The sequence below is a fragment of the Aquarana catesbeiana genome, linkage group LG04, assembly GCF_042186555.1.
Source record: "Aquarana catesbeiana isolate 2022-GZ linkage group LG04, ASM4218655v1, whole genome shotgun sequence".
NCBI classification, from domain to species: Eukaryota; Metazoa; Chordata; class Amphibia; order Anura; family Ranidae; genus Aquarana; species Aquarana catesbeiana.
Genome location: NC_133327.1, coordinates 395,987,187 through 396,011,192, shown reverse-complemented (window position 1 = coordinate 396,011,192; position 24,006 = coordinate 395,987,187). Strand labels below are relative to the sequence as shown.

The 24,006-nt window shown below is 43.0% G+C and overlaps 1 protein-coding gene across 1 annotated transcript in view; it reads left to right on the top strand.

Moving 5' to 3' along the window:
- The window catches only part of LOC141141259 (uncharacterized), a 1,017,917-nt gene that overhangs the window by 632,686 nt on the left and 361,225 nt on the right, over window positions 1-24,006 (top strand). Inside the window, exons 27-28 of the mRNA XM_073628940.1 lie at window positions 21,256-21,303; window positions 23,917-23,943. Of these exons, the coding sequence (XP_073485041.1) occupies window positions 21,256-21,303; window positions 23,917-23,943 (75 nt within the window). The remainder of the gene's footprint in view (window positions 1-21,255; window positions 21,304-23,916; window positions 23,944-24,006) is intronic.

The following is a 24,006-nucleotide window of genomic DNA, read 5'->3' as shown; positions in this document are numbered from 1 at the left end:
CCCAAAACACCTTGTCCCCATGTTGATGAGGACAAGGGCCTCATCCCCACAACCCTGGCCGGTGGTTGTGGGGGTCTGCGGGCGGGGGGCTTATCGGAATCTGGAAGCCCCCTTTAACAAGGGGACCCCCAGATCCCGGCCCCCCCCTGTGTGAAATGGTAAGGGGCTACTTACCCCTACCATTTCACAAAAAAACTGTCAAAAATGTTAAAAATGACAAGAGACAGTTTTTGACAATTCCTTTATTTAAATGCTTCTTCTTTCTTCTATCTTCCTTCATCTTCTTCTTCTTCTGGCTCTAATGGTTCTTCCTCCGGCGTTCTCGTCCAGCATCTCCTCCGCGGCGTCTTCTATCTTCTTCTCCTCGGGCCGCTCCGCACCCATGGCATGGGGGGAGGCTCCCGCTCTTCTCTTCATCTTCTTCTTCATCCTCTTCTCTTCTTCCTTCTTCTCTTCTTGCTTCTTCTCTTCTTCTCTTCTTCATTTTCTTCTCCGGGCCGCTCCGCACCCGTGCTGGCATGGAGGGAGGCTCCCGCTGTGTGACGGAGTGTCCTCGTCTGACGGTTCTTAAATAACGGGGGGCAGGGCCACCCGGTGACCCCGCCCCCCTCTGACGCACGGTGACTTGACGGGACTTCCCTGTGACGTCACGTCCCGTGCATCAGAGGGGGCGGGGTCACCGGGTATTTAAGAACCGTCAGACAAGGAGACGCCGTCACACAGCGGGAGCCTCCCTCCATGCCAGCATGGATACGGAGCGGCCCGGAGAAGAAAATGAAGAAGAGAAGAGAAGAAGGAAGAAGAGAAGAGGATGAAGAAGAAGATGAAGAGAAGAGCAGAAGCCTCCCCCCATGCCATGGGTGCAGAGCGGCCCGAGGAGAAGAAGATAGAAAACGCAGCGGGGGAGATGCTGGACGAGAACACTGGAGGAAGAACCAGAAGAGCCAGAAGAACCAGAAGAAGAAGAAGAAGAAGGAAGATAGAAGAAAGAAGAAGCATTTAAATAAAGGAATTGTCAAAAACTGTCTCTTGTCATTTTTAACATTTTTTGACAGTTTTTTAGTGAAATGGTAGGGGTAAGTACCCCCTTACTATTTCACACGGGGGGGCCAGGATCTGGGGGTCCCCTTGTTAAAGGGGGCTTCCAGATTCCGAAAAGCCCCCCGCCCGCAGACCCCCACAACCACCGGCCAGGGTTGTGGGGATGAGGCCCTTGTCCTCATCAACATGGGGACAAGGTGTTTTGGGGGGCTACCCCAAAGCACCCTCCCAATGTTGAGGGCATATGGCCTGGTACGGTTCAGGAGGGGGGGCCGCACTCTCGTCCCCCCCCTCTTTTCCTGCGGCCTGCCAGGTTGCGTGCTCGGATAAGGGTCTGGTATGGATTTTTGGGGGGACCCCACGCCGTTTTTTTTTTTTTTTTTGGCGCGGGGTTCCCCTTAAAATCCATACCAGACCTGAAGGGTCTGGTATGGAATTTAGGGGGAACCCCAGGTCATTTTTTTTTTTTTTATTTTGGCCGGGGTTCCCCTTAATATCCATACCAGACCTGAAGGGCCTGGTATGGAATTTAGGGAGACTCCCACGTCATTTTTTTTTTTAATTTTGGTTTGGGATTTCCCTGTGGGGAATTCCCATGCTGTTTTTATCAATGAACTTCTATGTGTATTGTCGGAAATGCAATAGCCGCGGGTAGTTTTAAATGGGTTTTTTCCTTCCAAATGTCATTTTGCTGTCAGACTGTTCTAAACACGGGAAACATGCGCCCCTTTACAGGCATACTATAGACACCCCCCAGGTACGAAATTTAAAGGGATATTACACTTTTATTGTTTGACTTTAAGCATTATTAAAATCACTGCTCCTGAAAAAAACGGCCGTTTTTAAAACTTTTTTTTGCATTGATCCATGTCCCCTGGGGCAGGACCCGGGTCCCCAAACACTTTTTATGACAATAACTTGCATATAAGCCTTTAATATTAGCACTTTTGATTTCTCCCATAGACTTTTAAAGGGTGTTCTGCGGCATTCGAATTTGCCGCGAACACCCCAAATTGTTCGCTGTTCGGCGAACTTGCGAACAGCTAATGTTCGAGTCGAACATGAGTTCGACTCGAACTCGAAGCTCATCCCCACAGAGGAGGAACTCGCAGTAGCTCTAGCACAATCTCATAATAATAAATCTCTGGGGGTGGACAGCCTCCCATCCGAGGTATACAAGCGTTATGTAGACACATTGCTACCCATACTACTGAAGGTCTATAATGAGGCAATTCAGGCTGGAGCTTTGCCCACTTCTATGAATGAGGTGATCATTGTTGCGCTATTAAAACCAGGAAAAGACGCTACTTTACCTGATTCATTCCAACCTATTTCCTTGCTTACAACCGATGTCAAATTATTGGCCCGGGTGTTGGCGACCAGATTGGCTCAGGTGATACATAAATTGGTGCACAAGGACCAGTCTGGATTCATCCCCACTAGATCCATGGCCCAGAACCTTCGGGTCAAGTGGCCTTACCTGTGGAAGGTGTTGGAACATATGGGCCTGGGTACTAATTTTATCAAGTGGGTCAAGATACTGTATGCCAAACCCTCGGCTAGGATTAGGGTGAATGGGGAGCTCTCGAAACCTTTTGCATTATTCCGGGGCATTAGGCAGGGGTGTTCTTTGTCACCCCTGCTGTTTGCCCTAGCTTTGGAACCTCTTGCGTCATGGATACACGAGAAGGCCTACATAACCGTGTTCAGACGCAATACGGCCACTGACGTGGTGTCGATGTACGCTGATGATACCCTACTTTACTTGGGAGAAACTCAGGGCACTTTGCGAACCGTTATGACCCTTATTGGGGCCTCTGGCGCATTATCAGGCTTTTCCATTAACTGTAACAAGCCGGTACTGATGCTTTTAGACCCTATTACCGCCCCCAACCCTGAATGTGCAGAAATGGTGCAAGTGGTATCCTCCTTTCGCTATCTGGACATTCAGGTTACCCCTGACCCATCTCAATATATTGAACTTAATCTAATTCCCTTACTTACCCTTATCTAGTGAAAATGTATTATTTGGTGTAAACTGCCATTATCAGTGGTGGGGAGGATTAACCTCATCAAAATGGTATGGGCACCATAATTGTTGTATGTATTCAATAACTCTCCAGTGGTTTGCCAGGATAGACTTCCAATTTAAAGAACTGATTTGGCGTAAAAAGATAGCTCGGATTAGTCTGTCAACACTACAGTATAGCAAAAATCAGGGGGGACTGACGGTCCCTCATTCTAGAGCCTGCTACCTTGCACAACAGATGGGGTGCTGGGGAATTGTGGACATAACAGACCCTATTCATAGACTTCTGATCCCACCAGATGTCTCCACTCTCGCGTGTGGGGAGGCGGGATTCATGCACTTGGACCCTGGAGTCACAGTAACCCTATTGAAGACTTTATGGTCATATGTTAAACGGATGCTAGGAATACAGGGCTTTCCAACACATACTCCATTATGGCGCAATCTTAACTATAGGGAAATATTGAAACTCAGGGGGTTTAGAGATTGGGAAGGGGCAGGACTACACTTTATATCACAGCTATATAATGGGCCAACCCTCAAATCCTTTATGGAGGTGCAGGCAAAGTTTGTCATCCCATGTAACCACTTCTTCTGAGACCCGCCCTACAGACACAATCCAGATGTGCTCAACTTAAGTTAACTGACCATACCTTAATACAGTAGTTTCTTATGGAAGGCGATAAAAAGGGAATGATTTCCAGAAGCTATAATATTCTCCTTAATGCTATACAGGATTCCTCTAAACTACCTTGCAGGCGGGGCTAGGAAAAGGATACGTACCATAGATGGGGAGACATGGGATCTCTACCTGACCTCTACCCCATTGGTCTCAGTTTCTGCCTCTCAAAAATTATCCCATTTATATCTGCTACACAGGGTATACAGAACACCTATACAACTTCATAGATGGGGAATCACAATACCCCCCTATGCCCAAAATGCGAGAGAGATCGTGGTGACCTCATTCATATGCTTTGGAAGTACCCCAAGCTTTTCCACTACTGGAAGGAGGTCCTTGACGTGATCTCTCAGGCATTCATGTTTAAAATCCCACAAACCCCGGTTGTGTGCCTGTTGGGTGCCCTGGATGACGAGTCCTTAACTCCACAAGCTCCTACTGCTGTTTTGCGACTGCTATATGTTGCACGTGAACTGATCGCACAATTTTGGATTGTTCTCAGGGTGCCCACTGTGACAGACCTAGCTGGGACAGAGGCTTTTGGAGAGGACTGAATGCCAGCCTCTTGCCTTTTGATTATGGGCCCTGTATTTTAAGGGAACAATACTCTTTGTGAAGTGAATGAGAAATCCAGTCTGATCTGTACTAATCGGACTCAATGCTGTATATATATATACTGTATAATGTGTGCTGTCTCATTGTGTTGTGTACTATTTCCTGTACTAGTTTGGGATGGGGCTGTATTCCAATGTTCTATTGTGTCTGTCTGCCTGGGATATCACAGGATGTGTATCCCTATGGAGGGAGGGGGGATTCCTCCAACAGCTCTCCCTGCTGATAAGACTGTGTACTGATGAGACGTTAAATACACCTGACCTGTGTGTCCATTGTCATTGGACAGTTTAACCTGCTCTGTTTTCCAAGGGTGGGGTGAAGTGTTTTGAAGTGGGATCTGTATAACATGTTTTTGAATAAAGAATCATTCCTGCTTCAAACTCAAGACAGAGCATCTTGTCTCGTACTTGGGGAGAATTATTTGTATGGGTTTCTTGTTTGGCTCATTGAAGTGTTCGGTAGCTGCCTTTGTGTTTTGGTATGGAATGTCCTAAACGATTGTAACCCCTTTCATACTCGGGGTGTCGTTACACCCACCAAGCGGCAATGGTCAGAGCATGTCAATAAATTATTGATATGGGAAAAGTTGACGTACCAACATAGAAATGTTTCATGTAAATTCTACTCAATTTGGCAAGCTTGGTTGGATGTTCCGGGATTGGTACCACATCAGCTAATTAGAGACAGGCTCCTACAGGGGTGAATGTTGTAGGAAGTACAAAATAGTGGCTGACTAGGTCCTATACCACACAAGATCCCTTATATCATTGGCGGTAGCAACCAATCAGCTTCTACCTTTTCTGTTAATTAAGGCAGGTTGAAGTTTAAAAAAGTGTACAGCTATACACGCATAGGCGTGCGCATGGGGTGTGCCAGATATGGCTGGCCTAATCACCCCACGCGCATTAGTGTAGTCGAGCCACTCGCCACACTGGTTGTGCAGAACCTTCCACCCTGCTCACCTCCCCGCTGCTGCCATACAAAGCAGCTATTTGTGGTAGTGACAGGGTGGGTAGTGACAGGATAGATAATGAAAGGGCGGGTTGCCCTGCCATCTCCCCCAATCCCCCTGTGGCAGTGTTGTTGTACAGCATTCTGAGCTCCGGTGCCTGCTCTCTCTTGCTCCTACAGCTGCACAGGGGACAGAAGGCAGCACGTACAGTATGTCTGCTCCCTCCTCCTATCTCTCTCCCAGCAGTGGCAGTGTTACATAGGGGAGAGAACACATATCTCCTTCCTCCTCTTCCTCCCTCCTGGATGATATGCTGCAAAGAATTATGGATAATGTAGTGTGAAGGGGCGAGATTGCAATGAAAATAAATGGAGCTGTAGACTGCAAAAGCCACAAGGAGGATGAAAGACAGAACGTTTTGGAGATATTCCACAAGATACTAGAGGTAGTCTAAGGCCCTATTCACATTATCAAGTAGCAGGCATGAGAGTTCCCAACTGCTCATCTACATACTGTACATCACTAAAACTCTTATGCCCTGTACACACGACCGGTTTTCCCATCGGAATAAACTCTGAAGGTTTTTCCGATGAAGTTCCGATGAAATTCCGCTCAAGCTGTCTTGCATACACACGGTCACACCAAATTCCGACTGTCCAGAACGCGGTGACGTACAACACGTATGATGGGTCTAGAAAACAGAAGTTCAATAGCCAGTAGCCAATAGCTTCCATCTCGTACTTGCTTCAGAGCATGCGTCGTTTTTGGTACGTCGGAACAGCATACAGACAATCGGTTTTCCCAATAGGAATTGGTTCCGTCGGAAAAATTTAGAACATGTTCTCTTTGTAGGTCCATCAGAATGTTTGACGTAAAAAGTCCGATGGGGCATACACACGATCGGAATATACGATGAAAAGCTCCCGTCTGACTTATTCTGTCAGACATTCCGCTCGTATGTACACGACATAAAAGGGACAATTCACCAACAAAAGCTGGCCAATGTTAACTTTTAGGAACCAGGTGCTTTCAGCCACTCTTAATGAAGAATCGTTCTTGCCAAACCAATCTATTAACCTTCTATGAGGAGGTGAGTTGCCATCTAGATAAAGGAAGGCCCGTAGACGTGGTGTATCTGGATTTTGCAAAAGCATTTGACACAGTTCCCCATAAACGTTTACTGTACAAAATAGGGTCCGTTGGCATGGACCATAGGGTGAGTACATGGATTGAAAACTGGCTACAAGGGCGTGTTCAGAGGGTGGTGATAAATGGGGAGTACTCAGAATGGTCAGGGGTGGGTAGTGGGGTTCCCCAGGGTTCTGTGCTGGGACCAATCCTATTTAATTTGTTTATAAATGATCTGGAGGATGGGATAAACAGTTCAATCTCTGTATTTGCGGACGATACTAAGCTAAGAAGGGCAATAACTTCTCCGCAGGATGTGGAAACCTTGCAAAAAGACCTGAACAAATTAATGGGGTGGGCGACTACATGGCAAATGAGGTTCAATGTAGAAAAATGTAAAATAATGCATTTGGGTGGCAAAAATATGAATGCAATCTATACACTGGGGGGAGAACCTCTGGGCAGGGCCGGATTAACATAGGGGCTGATGGAGCTGCAGCTCCAGGCCCCTGCCTTAAAATCGGCCCTCCCAGTCAGCAGTATAAGCCTGATTTCTCCTGTCCATAAACTTCTATGGGACAGGAGAAGCTGTGTGTAAATGGAGGGGTGTCTGGCTGCATCTGTGTTGGCTCACTGTGTTTATTACAGTGTCAAAGTGCACAGTTCCCCCCCTACACAAATGGCTCTGCCTTCCCCCTCCCCTCTCTCCTCTCTCTCTGTGTGCAGTGAAGGAGCCGTGTGGGCTGGGAAATTATGAACAGAGCAGCCGGCAGATAGAAGGTGAACAGATATGTGAGTGATAAGCTTCCCATCCAAGTGTGAGCTCAGTGACTGGACTCTTATCTCCCTTCTCTCCCCCTCTTTTACCTTTATCTTCAGCAATGGCTGTTATAACTGCAGTCAAAATGTAGACTTGGCTCCTTGTGCTTTTAGGTGGGTTCACACTTCTTTGCTGTGTTTTGGCCCATTGCTGGTGTATCCGCAGTGTTCCTGCGTTTTACCCACAGTCCTATTGATTTCTATTAGGTTGCATGTTTTTTCTGAAAGCGCACCAAAATCAATAGGACTGCAAGCTAAAACTGCAGATACACAAGCAGTGCGCCCAAACTGCAGCAAACCAGTGTGAGCCCAAAGGCTGTACACACAACCCTCTATAGAACTTGGTCTGATCAATACTCCTGGCATTCATTTTACACACAACCATACCATCCCAGATCAGGAGGGGTGGGGGCTTCAGGGATTTGTTTGACTATGCAGGCCCTGTCCCTTCTACCCATCCTGGAAGAGTCCTGGAGGAAGTGGCAGGCTGCTGGTGGCAAGTGGCACACTGTATCTGGTGGCAAGTGGCACACTGTATCTGGTGGCAGGCTGCTGGTGGCAAGTGGCACACTGTATCTGGTGGCAGGCTGCTGGTGGCAAGTGGCACACTATCTGCTGGAAGGCTGCTGGTGGTAAGTGACACACTGTATCTGGTGGTAGGCTGCTGGTGGCAAGTGGCACACTGTATCTGGTGGCAGGCTGCTGGTGGCAAGTGGCACACTGTATCTGGTGGTAGGCTGTGGTTGGCAAGTGGCACACTGTATCTGGTGGCAGGCTGCTGGTGGCAAGTGGCACACTGTATCTGGTGGCAGGCTTCTAGTGGCAAGTGGCACACTGTATCTGGTGGCAGGCTGCTGGTGGCAAGTGGCACACTGTATCTGGTGGCAGGCTGCTGGTGGCACACTGTATCTGGTGGTAGGCTGTGGTTGGCAAGTGGCACACTATCTGGTGGCAGGCTGCTGGTGGCAAGTAGCACACTGTATCTGGTGGCAAGTGGCACACTGTATCTGGTGGCAGGCTGCTGGTGGCAAGTGGCACACTGTATCTGGTGGCAAGCTGCTGGTGGCAAGTGGCACACTATCTGGTGGAAGGCTGCTGGTGGTAAGTGACACACTGTATCTGGTGGAAGGCTGTGGTTGGCAAGTGGCACACTGTATCTGGTGGCAGGCTGCTGGTGGCAAGTGGCACACTATCTGGTGGAAGGCTGCTGGTGGTAAGTGACACACTGTATCTGGTGGTAGGCTGTGGTTGGCAAGTGGCACACTGTATCTGGTGGCAGGCTGCTGGTGGCAAGTGGCACACTGTATCTGGTGGCAGGCTGCCGGTGGCAAGTGGCGCACTGTATCTGGTGGTAGGCTGTGGCTGGCAAGTGGCACAATGTATCTGGTGGTAGGCTGCTGGTGGCAAGTGGCACACTGTATCTGATGGCAGGCTACTGGTGGCAAGTGGCACACTATCTGGTGGAAGGCTGCTGGTGGTAAGTGACACACTGTATCTGGTGGTAGGCTGTGGTTGGCAAGTGGCACACTGTATCTGATGGAAGGCTGCTGGTGGCAAGTGGCACACTGTATCTGGTGGCAGGGAGCTGGTGGCAAGTGGAACACTGTATCTGGTGGCAAGTGGCACAATGTATCTGGTGGCAGGCTCCTGGTGGCAAGTGGTACACTGTATCTGGTGGCAAGTGGCACAATGTATCTGGTGACAGGCTGCTGGTGGCAAGTGACACACTGTATCTGGTGGCAGGCTGCTGGTGGCAAGTGGCACACTGTATCTGGTGGCAATTGGCACAATGTATCTGGTGGCAAGTGGCACAATGTATCTGGTGACAGGCTGCTGGTGGCAAGTGACACACTGTATCTGGAGGCAGGCTGCTGGTGGCAAGTGGCACACTGTATCTGGTGGCAAGTGGCACAATGTATCTGGTGGCAAGTGGCACACTGTATCTAGTGGCAGGCTGCTGGTGGCAAGTGGCACACTGTATCTGGTGACAGGCTGTCGGTAGCAAGTGGTACACTGTATCTGGTGACAGGCTGTGGTTGGCAAGTGGCGCACTGTATCTGGTGAAAGGCTGCTGTTGGCAAGTGGCACACTGTATCTGGTGGCTGGCTGCTAGTGGCAAGTGGCACACTGTATCTGGTGGCAGGCTGCTGGTGGCAATTGGCACATTGTATCTGGTGGCAGGCTGTGGGTAGCAAGTGGCACACTGTATCTGGTGGCAAGTGGCACACTGTATCTGGTGGCAAGTGGCACACTGTATCTGGTGGCAGGCTGCTGGTGGCAAGTGACATGCTGCATCTAGCAGCAGGCAACTGTGGAAAGTGATACGCTACATCTGGTGGAAGGCTATGGGTGGCAAGTGACAAGCTGCATCTGGTGGCAAGTGACAAGCTCAGGTCCCACTAATTCTGCACGATGGTGAGTTGAACTATTTCACTATATATTACGATGTAGTAACTGAAATAATGGAATTTGATCATCCTGACACCATATCAAGCATGGTGTCAGGATGATTGATTTTAAGTACTAACACCAGCCATTTGCCTGACAAATCACCTCCACTGCCGATTTCCCTGCCAACCCCGAGACTACATCCTCCACCCTCATCTTTTTTTTGGGAAAAGGGGGATGTCCCTAAATGACAGTTTGGAAATGTGGTCTCCCTATGTTGCTGCTGGTGAGAGACCGCATAGCAGGTGGTATTGGTGGTGTTGCTGCTGCTCAGAGGCTGCACGGCTGGTATTACAGGTGAGAGTATATTTAATTCGTTTTAGCGAAAAATTGTTTGCATTTTCATTTTGTTTCCATAAAAAGGCCCACCGAAATTCTCAGCACCAGGCCCATGATGCTCTTAATCTGGCCCTGCCTCTGGGGGAATCTAGGATGGAAAAGGACCTGGGGGTCCTAGTAGATGATAGGCTCAGCAATGGCATGCAATTCCAAGCTGCTGCTAATAAGGCGAACAGAATATTGGCATGTATTAAAAGGGGGATCAACTACAGAGATAAAACGATAATTCTCCCGCTCTACAAGACTCTGGTCCGGCCGCACCTGAAGTATGCTGTCCAGTTCTGGGCACCAGTCCTCAGGAAGGATGTACTGGAAATGGATCGAGTACAAAGAAGGGCAACAAAGCTAATAAAGGGTCTGGAGGATCTTAGTTATGAGGAAAGGTTGCGAGCGTTGAACTTATTCTCTCTGGAGAAGAGACGCTTGAGAGGGGATATGATTTCAATTTACAAATACTGTACTGGTGACCCCACAATAGGGATAAAACTTTTTCACAGAAGAGAGTTTAATAAGACTCGGGGCCACTCATTACAATTAGAAGAAAAGAGGTTTAACCTTAAACTACGTAGAGGGTTCTTTACTGTAAGAGCGGTAAGGATGTGGAATTCCCTTCCACAGGCGGTGGTCTCAGCGGGGAGCATTGATAGCTTCAAGAAACTATTAGATAATCACCTGAATGACCGCAACATACAGGAATATATAATGTAATACTGACACATAATCACACACATAGGTTGGACTTGATGGACTTGTGTCTTTTTTCAACCTCACCTACTATGTAACTATATATATGTTATAGATGCCACATACTTATAGGGCATTGATACATGTGTGAATGAGCCTAAAGGCAAATTGGGCAATAACTGTTCGGCAACAGTACATAGGCAGCACAATGTCAGCTGTGACAACACATACGCAACAAAACAATTCTAACTTTGAACATCCCAAATACACTCAGCTTTCTCCAAACCCTCTCTTGGTAAGGAGGGGCAACTGTTTACACATCTGCCTCTATCAGCCATTATTAAATATGGAGTTACCAAGTGCATTTAAAATTTTTGAAACAAACAGACTATTTATTAACTGCAGCACTGAGCTAAGCATAGTTTTCTCCTTTGTAGCAGCATGCAAAGTATAACAGGAAGAAGTTATAGCAATTGCATTACATTGGGTTGTCAGTGCTTATGTCAGGGATTTGTTAAGACTGCTTTAACACATTTGGGCAGGATTATTCAATCCAGGTTTTTGTGTAAGAGAATGTTAATGTTGTAAGTACTGATGCTCTAATTTTTATTACATATCTCTCAAATATAGAACCATATGCAGTTTGTGAGGCTGTTTTGAACACGTATCACCCTTTTGTTACCTAAAAATGCAGACATTTATTTTTTATGGTTATTAAAAACATGTTCAACATATGTCACAATCAGAGCTGCATGTTCATGCTCCTACAAGAAAAACTGTCAAGAAAATGGCAGCTCAGAAGAAAAATGTCTGAGGCAACTTCACAGATTTGTCCCAGACATCTGCTAACTCTTGTATTCATTATCAGACATCACTTTGTACTGTACAAGAACACATTTGTAAGTGCATTTGAGCTACTCATGCTCATCAGATATTTCTTTGAATTGTAGTCAGTCTTCCTGCTGCCTTATTATAATTTATAACTGGAAGTCTAATTTTACCAGTCATTGCTGTTTATCATAAAAAGCCCGAACATGACATTTAACCACTATACAGTAGTTCTCAAGCATACACTTTAACTAGTTAAGGACCGGAAGGATTTGCCCCCTTAATGACCAGGGCCATTTTTTGCGATACGGCACTGTATCGCTTTAATTGACAATTGCGCGGTCGTGCAATGCTGTACCCAAACAAAATTTATGTCCTTTTTTTCCCACACACAGAGTTTTCTTTTAGTGGTATTTGATCACCTCTGCATTTTTATTTTTTATTTTTTGGGCTATAAACAAAAAAAGACAGACAATTTTGAAAAAAATATATTTTTACTTTTTGCTATAAAAAATATCCCCCAAAAAATGTAAATAAACAAATTTCTTCATCAGTTTAGGCCAATATGTATTTTTCTACATATTTTTGGTAAAAAATCGCAATAAGCATATATTGATTGGTTGGCGCAAAAGTTATAGCATCTACAAAATGGGGGATATGTTTATGGCATTTTTATTATTTTAATTTTTTTACTATTAATGGCAGTGATCAGCAATTTTTAGCCGGACTGCCACATTGCGGCAGACAAATCAGACACTTTTGACACTTTTTTTGATACCAGTGACATTTATACAGGGAGCAGTGCTAAAAATAGCCACTGATTACTGTATAAATGTCACTGGCAGGGAAGAGGTTAACACATCAAGGGGTTAATTGTTCCCTAGAGAGGTGTTTCTAACTGGGGGGAGTGTAGTGTCTGGAGGAGGAGAGCGGTTGCTGTTCCTAATAACTAGGAACAGTAGACCTGTCTCCTCCCCTGACAGAACGGAGATCTGTCTGTTTACACTGACAGATCCCCGTTCTGTCTCTCTCAGGTGCAATCGCGGCTGGCTGGCGGACATTGCGACTGCCAGCCACATGTATCGGCTCCAGCGTCGTGGCATGCATGTGCACCCTAGAGCTCTTAAAGCTGCCGACGTACAATGGTGGCAATTCACCCAGGAGAGCCAACCTGCCGCAGTACAACTGTGGCAGCTGGTCTTAAAGTGGTTAATGTTCAGTGAGTGGTTCCAGCCTGCTTTGCCAAAGTGTAAATGTTACCTTTGTCTGTATTGTAACCGTTGGCAGCAATATTTACTAGGGACATGTCACTCTTGCAGTTTGCGACTGTGTTCTGTCAACTATTTTAGTGCACCTGAAGCCATGTAAAGAAGTAGAGGCTGTTCCTGGTTGCTTGGCAATTTATTTATCTAGCATACCTGTTGCAGGAGAACTGTAATGGTTTGGGGTCAGTGCTATCTTGTTAATTATTCAAAGATTTTTATGTACTTATTTGTTTATATGTATGGATATAACATATTTATTTTACAAGCTAAACATTCAATACAAGGACACTGACGGCATAGGATTGATGAGTAAGGATCATACAAAGCAATAACACAGCAGGAGCTATATCGCTATTCCCTACAAGAAAGTGGGAGGGAATTAAGGCCTTCCTCTGACACATTTAAATGTGTGTATACATTTCATCTTTAGCTATTCTGAACATAGTTCTGAGCATATGTTCTGAACACAGTAAAGAAAGAACATACAAACATGCTATTCATTTTCTCTATTAAACTACAGGTATGTCAGCTGACTTAGAGACAAAGCCTCACAACACATCAAAAAGCATAATTTTGGGCTATTTCTGACCTGCAGAGGCAAATGAGACACTTTACCACATGTGTGCACCAAATCACATGATCCTACAGCACTGTTCAGGCTGGAGCTGTGCGATTAAAAAAAAGGGCCAGGGGCTTCTTTTCCAGCATTTCCCATGGGTAGAGCAGCTCATTAACCACTTCAGCCCCAGAAGGATTTGCCCCCTTCCTGATCAGAGAATTTTTTGCGATTTGGCACTGCGTCGCTTTAACTGACAATTTCACGGTCGTGCAATGTTGTATACAAACAAAATTGACGTCGTACTTATATCATGAGCAAAGTTTGTTTTGTTACTCTCTGATGTATATCATTTATAGTATCATATACTGTTAACAATCACATTAAATTTAAAGCTTAACTCCAGACAGAAATTTAAAAAAAATACATCGATGCAGCTCTGCATTCATTAATACATTATTAACCACTTCAGCCCCGGAAGGATTTACCCCCTTCCTGATCGGGTCATTTTTTGCAATATGGCACTGCGTTGCTTTAACTGACAATTGCACAGTCGTGCTACATTGTACCCAAATAAAATTTACATAATTTTTTTTCCCACAGGTGGAACTTTCTTTTGGTGGTATTTTATCACCTCTGTGGTTTTTATTTTTTGCGCTATAAACAAAAAAAGAGTGTCAATTTTGAAAAAAAAGCAATATTTTTTACTTTTTGCTATAATAAATATCCTCAAAAAATATGTAAAAAAACACATTTCTTCCACAGTTTAGGCCGGTATGTATTCTTCTACATATATTTGGTAAAAAAAAATTGCAATAAGTGTAAATTGATTGGTTTGCGCAAAAGTTATAGCGTCTACAAAATAGGGTATAGATTTATGGTATTTTTATTATTATTTTTTTTCTACTAGTAATGGCAGCGATCTGCGATTTTTATCATGACTGTGACATTTCAGCAGACAGATCGGATACTTTTGACACTATTTTGGGGCCATTGACATTTATACAGCGATCAGAGCTAAAAATAGCCACTGATTACTGTATAAACGTCACTGGCTGGGAAGGGGTTAAACACTAGGGGGCGATCAAGAGGTTAAGTGTGTTCCCTCAGTGTGTTCTAACTGTGGGGGGATGGGCTCACTACAACATGACAGAGATCACTGCTCCCCGATGACAGGCAGAACATGAAAATGGCTTGTTTGTTCTGCCTCTCCTTACCGCAATCGTGGGCCACCGGCGAACATCATCCCAGCCAGACCCGTGGGCATACTAGGCGGGTATTTCAAAGGGATGTGTGGGTTCGCCCTTTTGTCTGCCCATGCCATTCTGCTGACGTAAATCTGCGTGCTGCGGTCAGCATGTGGTTAAAATGAATGCTCACAAATACACATGCACAGATCTGAATCGAGCCCCATATCACAATTCCATCCTTACATCCATGTCCACAGTCCCCACTGCACATCACAGTTCCCTCCTCTTCACATTAAAATCTCCCCTTCACAGCAGTTTCCTCAGCCCCCCTTAACATTGCCTCCCCTCCACCCCTTTCACAGAAGTGTTCCCATACCCCCTTAACATCAACCCCATCCAACAGTACTGCCCTCAGCCCCCCACATTACTGTTCTCAGTCCCCTATTACAATCCCCAATCCCCACCATTACAGTCCTCAGCCCTGTCACATTACTGTCTAAAGCCCCCCCCACATTATTTTCCTTAGCCCCTCTCCCATTATAGTACACAGGCCCCCCACATCACTGTCCTCAGCCTCCCATTACAGTCCTCAGCCCTACCCCACATTACAGTCCTCAACATCCCTCACATTACTGTCCTGCACATTACAATACTCAGCCCCCCCCCCCACATTACAATTTTCAGCCGCATTACAGTTCTCAGACCCCCTCATTAAAATACTCAGCCACCCTCCACATTACAGTAGACATTGGAGAAGAAATAAGTTGAGTTTTGTATATAGCAGCTTTTTTTAGCAAAGCAAATGAAGATAGGCTGGGGAAAAGCCTATAGCTCCCAAAGACATGCTGGTAGGGTAATTGGATCCTGTCTAAATTGGCCCTAGTAAGTGTATGTATGAATGTGAGTTAGGGACCTTAGATTGTAAGCTCCTTGAGGGCAGGGACTGATGTGAATGTACAATACACTGTAAATGTGAAGCGCTGCATAAATTGACATATGAATAAATAAATAGCTGCACATGCTAGCTGAAATGAGAATACAAAACAATATGTATTACTTCCTCATTTACCTCTATCAAAAAACAAAAATGTACTCATTTCCATAATAAAGAAGGCAAAATATAAACCCACTATACACACTCTTTAAGTCATATGTTTGGGCTGCACATTTGTCCATTTTTATTATGACATTATTGTGCTATGTACTGGCTTAGATATAGAATATCTGATGATTTATGCACTGGTTATTTTGCTTTAGCTGTGAAAATACTACAGCAGTAACATGTTAGCACTAGCAAGTCATCCTGTAAAGATTGACAATAAGGTCTTGTTCAAATAGGTAAATAGGCCATGGTGCGGCAAGGATCCTGCAGATATCTGCCACTAGGTGGCTAGGTGTTTGTGGACAATGCAGCTAGAAAACATGTACAAGTCAATGATAGACTGACAAGAGTCACAGATGTCTGCCACTTTATGCATGTATCTGCATACAGTATATCCACATATTGAAAACTGTATCCAGAACAGCATGTAACTGTTCAATGTACTTGATTACGGCGGAGAACAGCTGTGGCTCCTGTTATCTATTTTTGGATTGTATAGGATTGCTGGCTATGACTATCCACAAACACCTAGGCTGCTGGCCACAGATATCTGTGGCATTTTTGCTGCACCATTGCCGATTCAGCTGTGTAAATGAGGTCCAAGGCAACAAATTGGGATTGTTCATGATTGTTGTGGTTGTATACTCTTTTTTTTTTTTTTATGGTTGAACTGGATGGACTTGTGTCTTTTTTCAGCCTGGCTAACTATGTAACTATGTAACTATGTACATACAGAGTTCCAGTATTAATGATATTTTACTATGTGGGTTAAAGGCCACCTTCAGGTGATGGACACTGGCATGCCCTAAGACAAAAAGTCCACTCCCTATATAACCCCTCCTATATAACTACTGGGAGCAGTTTTTTTGCCAGTGTCTAAGGTGTTGGTCATGAGTAAAGATGTGCTGTGCTGAGCTCCACTGGAATAATCCTTACTGGGGCTAGCCATGCAGCCGGATCCATTCAAAGTGTCTTTTTTGGCCAAATTGAATCGTACCTGGGCCTTGTGTCTGAAGAAACAAGGTTTTTGCCTGTAAACGCTTCTCTTCTAGAGAGCTGGACCCCGGGATCCAGTACTTTTGGTATTAAGGCCATAAAGTTTTACAGGTCCAGGATTGTGGGTTTCCCCGAGGATTCCCAGCTCCTGAAGGTTTGGTAAAGGAACCCACCGTGAAGGGTGAAGATTGGGTCTGTTGGTTTTACTACAGAAAACAATGCAGCAGGAAGGGTAAGTGGAGTTTTTCTAAGAAATTTTTGGATTTTCTTATGAATGTCTCCTTTGATTTAGTAAATGTTGTCATGTCTATGTGTCACCACTGGGGGCTGTATAAAGCTCATACCTTCTCATACTTCCTCAGAGAGCTCACGTTGTGACCGTAACAGCAGCTTCCTTTCCTCCAGCCAGCAGCAGACCTCCGGTAAGTCTGGGGGTTTCCTCCCCACCAGACGCCCCCCGACTGTGCTATTTTCTCCCCCTCTTCACGAGGAAGGGGGTAACGTGGATTATTCCTTCAGTTAGATCACCCCTGAACCCTTGGGACTTGAATTTAGTCCTGTCGGCGTTACAGAAACAGCCTTTTGAGCTGATACGAGATATTCCTTTGGTCCTTTTGACAAGGAAATTTGTTTTTTTTTGGTTGCCATATCTTCTGTAAGAAGAGTATCAGAGTTGGCTGCTCTTTCTTGTAAAGAGCCATATTTGATTATTCATAAGGATAAGGTTGTATTATGGCCTCATCCTAATTTCCTATCGAAGGTAGTGTCAGGTTTTCATTTAAACCAGGATATTATTCTGCCTTCATTTTTTCCAGAACCTCGTTCTGCGGAAGAAAGGTCACTACATTCTCTTTATGTGGTGAGAGCAGTCAAGGTCTATTTGAAGGTGACCGCTCAGATTCGTAAAACAGATGTTTTGTTTGTGTTGCCAGAAGGTCCTAAAAGAGGACAGGCATTGTCAAAATCTACTATTTCTAAATGGATTTGTCAAGTGATTGTTCAAGCTTATGGTTTAAAAAGGAAAATTCCACCTTTTCATATTAAAGCACACTACACCAGGGCTGTTAGTATTTCCTCGGCAGTGCATCACAAAGCCTCCATGACTCAGATCTGCAAGGCCGCAACTTGGTCTTCAGTCCATACATTTACCAGATTCTCTCAAGTAGATGTAAAAAGTCATGAGGATATCGCCTTTGGGAGCAGTGTACTGCGGGCTGCAGTGTAAGTCCTCTAGTCTCTTAGTGCCCTTATTTTGTTATGTCTCCCTCCCTTCAGTTGGCATTGCTATGGGACATCCCACATAATAACTACTATGGCTCTGTCTCCCGTGATGTACGATAAGAAAATAGGATTTTTAAAACAGCTTACCTGTAAAATCCTTTTCTTTGAAGTACATCATGGGACACAGAGGTCCCTCCCTTCTTTGGTATACACATGTATTGCTTTTCTATAAAACTGAGGTACTCCCAGTAGTGGGAGGGGTTATATAGGGAGTGGACTTTTTGTCTTAGGGCATGCCAGTATCCATCACCTGAAGGTGGCCTATAACCCAGATAGTAACTACTATGGCTCTGTGTCCCGTGATGTACTTCAAAGAAAAGGATTTTACAGGTAAGCTATTTTAAATTAATATCCTAATATTATGTCAGGCTTTATTTAGCACTCAAGGACACCTGTATATCTAAAAAATATCAAGATTCTTTCTTAGGAAAAAACTAGGTATAGACAGGAAGAAAAATCAACCAGTAACCTACAATAACAGCCAAAACAATGGCAGACAATTGATTAAAAAGAAATCAAGATTCAAGATTCTTTCTTGTGTTTAGCTACTGTGGTGCAAAAGAAATGCACTTTCCCATGTCAAATAACCTACATATTGTACTTATCATAAGTTGTAAAATGAAATCAGCTATTCTCCTAATTAGTTAACTTGCAGCAAAAGCTGACCTAGAAATGCAGCATACTACCTCATGTTGCAATAAATATATCTTAACCAACTGCAAAGTAAAAAAATATACTCTTGTAATTACTTGGATCGAATAGGTTGAGAGGACAATGGTAAATAGTAAAATGTAAAATTAAATTAATGTAACAGCTTACTCCGTATATTGTAAGTTGAACCCAGACTGAATGTCATGAAATCTAGAATACTTATATCATGAGCAAAGTTTGTTTTGATGTATATCATTTATAGTATCATATTCTGTTAACAATCACATTAAATTTAAAGCTTAACTCCAGACAGAAATTTAAAAAAACATACATCGATGCAGCTCTGCATTCATTAATACATCATTAACCACTTCAGCCCCGGAAGGATTTACCCCCTTCCTGATCGAGCCATTTTATGCGATATGGCACTGCGTTGCTTTAACTGACAATTGCCCGTTCGTGCTACGTTGTACCCAAATAAAATTGACATAATTTTTTTCCCACAAATAGAGATTTATTTTGGTGGTATTTTATCACCTCTGCGGTTTTTATTTTTTTGCGCTATAAACAAAAAAGACCGACAATTTTGAAAAAAAAAAAAAAACAATACGTTTTACTTTTTGCTATAATAAATATCCCCACAAAATAGGGAATAGATTTATGGTATTTTTATTAGTATTTTTTTCTTTACTAGTAATGGCAGCCATTTTTATCGGGACTCTGACATTGCGGCAGACAGATCGGACACTTTTGACACTTTTTTGGGACCATTGACATTTATACAGTGATCAGTGCTATAAAAATGCACTGATTACTGTGTAAATGTCACTGGCAGGGAACACTAGGGCGATCAAGGGGTTAAATGTGTTCCCTAGGTGTGTTTCTGTGAGGGAATGGGATTGACTAGAGGAGGAGCCAGATCATTGTTTCTACCTAGTAGGAACAGGCGATCTGTCTCTCCCCCTGTCAGAATGGGAATTTATGTGTTTACACACACAAATTCCCATTCTGGCTCTCATGCCCATGAATGCGGGTGGCCGGTGTCTGCTGGCCACGCAGAGTGGGTCCCCCACTGTGCAGCCGGTATGCGCGCGCACCTCCGATGACACATGCACACTTGCTATGGCTCTTAAAGGAGCCACCATATGGGTATGGCGGTTCTTGCAGAGGTGCCATTCTGCTGACCTATATCGGCGCGACACGGTCGGCAAGTGGTTAATGTATTTTTTTATTTTTATGGAAGTAGTTTAAATACCTGAATTTGACGTGGGACCTCTTGCAGTCCCAGTTCAGAAGCTCTCAGACTGAAAAAGGAAGAAAAAGCACAATGAGCCAAACAAATCTTCTGAAGTGGCTAATAAGGAACATGCTGATAAGAAGAGAGAACAGAGTGATAGAGAAATAAGGAAATCAGTTTGATGCTTCTTCCTTTCACTGCCCAGTTTCAGGCTGGCATAGGAACAGGACATGTAAATGTTAGTAAACTGCATTAGAGAGAAATCTAATTTCTCCACTTCCAGAAGGGCTGTGCTGTGTGGCAGACCTGTGTAAATCTGAGAACTGGATGGACAGAAATAAAAGTCTAATGGCAGGTAAAATAGTTCCCACATGTGTATTTCATATGTGTATTTAGCTGTTTGCCAGGAGTTCAGCTTGGATATATAACACCAGTTCTTAAATGAGGTGGCTGCATTTGTTTTCTTTTTCTCATGTTTTTCCTTTATTTTTATCTTGTGAACTTGCCAATAATACACTTCCTGGAATATTGTGACATTACTCTTTTACTCACTCTCTCACTCACTCACTGCACTTTATCTATGAAAGAACAGTATTGTCCTCCTAGGCCACTCACTTCTGATAAAAACTACATAATGCCTCTTCATCTACATAACATTAGGAGAGGTGTTCTTTGAACCACATAGGTGAACTTGGCAGGGCTAATGACACTGGTTTAGTTTCAGACAGCTATTCACATTGTAATGACTGTAATGATTTTATTCTATATTACTGTGTATGTCTGGATATCTGGATGTGTTGCTTTTCTACATAAATATATTAAAGGTTCAGTTTACCCAAAACTAATATTTAATATATTGGTAGATGCTGGGGAGTTAAAGTACCTTAAATTCTCTTATACTTCTCATGGTCTCTTCTTGGTAATATTTCTGTACTTAAATGTCTAGCCATGCACATTCAATGTGAGGTCCCACTTTTCTTGTTGGACTTTTAATCTATGTTATATTATGGATATTGCAACAGGAGAGGTGGAGACAGGCAAAGGTGAGAGTAAACACCCAAAACCTTCAATGGACCAGGAACAGGCATTGGAATTATGACATGGAGATCTCACTACTGTAGTATCCAATGTATAATAGTAACCAGTGAGATAGTGTAAATTGTCAGTCACAAGACCTATTTGCATTGCCCCAATGCCCCAAAATTTCAATTATTTTCTAGTACAGGGTTGGATCTAATTGATGGTTTTGGATCAATTCAGACAGTTCATGCTACTTACACTTTGATAGACAATGTCCTATAAATCTACAAAGTCTTCAAGTACAAATTATCACTCTATTATTATACAATAAAGTATTTTTAATTCAGACCAGTTTCATTGTGTGTTTATGTTTTTTTTTTTTTTTTTTTTAGAACTGGAGATACCCAAAGAACATCCAATTGTTGTAGCAAAGAAAAAAGGTAAACCTCAGTTTTTGCATTTAAAAAGTTATATGAAATATTTACAGTATATGCTGGCAATGTAGAAAACTGGTCATTTGTGGTGCTTGTGCAATACTGGCAAATTTGTGAGTATATTTCTCTCTAAAAGTAAAGCATATGCAACTGCATATTCTAAAAAGCAAGGCATTAGGAAAAATAGCTGCATTTTGGATTTAATATGGATTGTATAAAAGTTTCTTGTTTTCAGCCCCTCTAGATTTTTTCCCATTTGTGGACTGGACTTTACTAAAAAATTCCACTCAGTCTGGGGAATTTAATAAACTTGTAACAACACTTTCTAATGGTAGAACCCTTTAAAACTACCTATGCCCAATTCAGGCAAGCTTTTACTCCAGTATAGGTACCAGTACCAACAGGTGTCGGGATCAGGTGGTTCTTACTACCACCACTTTAAGAACCAAATCACTTTGGCTGTAACTGATTGTCAAAGAATTATTCAAGTTCACAGATTTTGAAATTGGCGGCAACGAAAATCATCTATGAGCTGGCTAATAGAGAGACGCCAGTGTTAAGAGTGGGACATTTTGTACCAGGAAGCTGTCATGAGTGTGATAGCTTCCTGCACAGATCTCGTGAATGCTAGGGTGAAGGCAGCTGTCTGCTTCCTACCAACTGTTGACTTATCTCTGGCTCCATTCAACTACTGGCCTTGAAATTCCCTAGCCAAAATCTGAATGTCAACAAAGGGAGGAAACTCGATCTGCTTAAGCATGCAGAATTCAAAAGATAAAATGTCCATATCTGGTATATTGGATCCACTAAATAAGGAGGGGGGCATATATAATTGCATATTTGTTTAATGTTTTGTAGAACACATCATGGTTATAATATAATTTGGAATAAAATTTGGAAATTATTTTAATTACCATTTAGTAATCCTTGGGCACCTTGAAAGTCCACCAGCTTGAAAAAGCTCTTTCCCTAACAAGGTTTGACTCCCATATACTATACATCAGATATGGATATTTTATCTTTCAAATTCCGCATGATTAAGCAGATATCTATGTTCTCCCAACCATGCTGAAGAAGCAGTTATCTTGTGAAAGACATCAAAATAAGTGGGGGGTCCCATGAGAACAGAATGATTGCTTTATGAACATCAAGTTGTTTCTGTTGAGGTGACATTAAATTGCTGTAATTTGTACTGTATATATTGGGTCCCCTAACAAGGAGGGAGGCATATAAGATTGCACAATTTTTTTTATTTAACCTTCTATTTATTAAAACTTTTTTCAGAAGATATACATGTACATTGTTTTGCAGCAGAAAATGTTGTACATTTAAAGACATATTCAGCTGTAAAGATGGTATATCCCCTTTACTTCAAAAAGACATCACATAGTAATATGGACCATTTTGATTGCATCATTTGTTAATATTATGTATAACACACAATGATTTTAATATAATTTTGAATACAATTGGTATATGATTTTCATTCTCTTGAAAAAGCTCTCTCTATAACATGGGTTGATGGGATGTGGTGCCATGATTTGAGGTTCACCCTTATCCTTTTAAATATTATATGGGAGTTAGACCTGATGGAGGTCTGGTCTCAGAGTTCCCCACCCAACTACACGTCTGCCCACTGCCATGCACTGTCAGTCCCAAGCTAGGGGGATCTGAATGTGAACTAGTCTCTCAGTTCTTCATCAGACTCTGCTCACCCCACTACAAATGTCTTCAGCAATGCCCCTGTCTGCGTGATGGGAACAGTAGTCAGGTGGTTTAAGACAATGAGGCTGACAAGGAACTAAAAATCTTTACATAATAAACTGTAGCTGTATTTGCTTTCAACACTTAATAATTAGCAGATGAAATAAAGGGCATGAATTTGCTTTTTACTTTAGCAAATTGTCATCAATTGATTAGCGCCTTCTATGATGATAAGGGTGATTACATGTGCTGATTCATTCAAACCATGGATTTGCTTTTCATATGACTGATTTTAGAAGATCAAAATTCTGACACCAGCAATTAACTAATGAGCGAGTAACTGAAAAATAAAAAAAATAAAAATATGCTCTACCTGCCTCTCGTTATTTTTAGCAATACATAAAATGGGTTATTAAAACATTTAAAGGTGAACTCATGTTTTGCTTTTATTTATATAGAGTGAGTATGGGTTAGAATTTATATTAGGTTTTTTTTTTGCTGTCTATGTCCCCACTGTGGGAATTTTGCTTCACTTCCATTCCTGTGCCAGGTGGTAACCAGAACAAGATGCTCATAGAAATCTATCCAATGAAAATAGCAGTAATAACACTTTTTTCAGTTGAGTTTGGAAATATTAGAATCTCTATCAGGTTTTTTTAGTGACGCCCGTGTCCCAGTTCAGAAAATTTCCCCTGATATCTTGTCCTGCTGAAATGTTGTTAGTGAGATGAAAAGCAAGTAAAAATCCTTCCCCTTCTGTCAAAAAAAACAAAAAACCAAGAACCAAAAAAACTTTGGTTAATGTTGTTTTTGTCAAAATAGTCAAATACCCTTAATAATCTTAACCAAAGACGTTGAAGAAAAATAAAATATAAAGAATTTTAGTACATGCAATTTAACATTTCTTCCCTGCAGGAATTGTTATCAAGCCCAAGAAAACAAGTATGTCAGTCAAGCTTAACAATGCTTTGATTCTTCTTATAGCTGAAGGCTTAGAAGTAACTA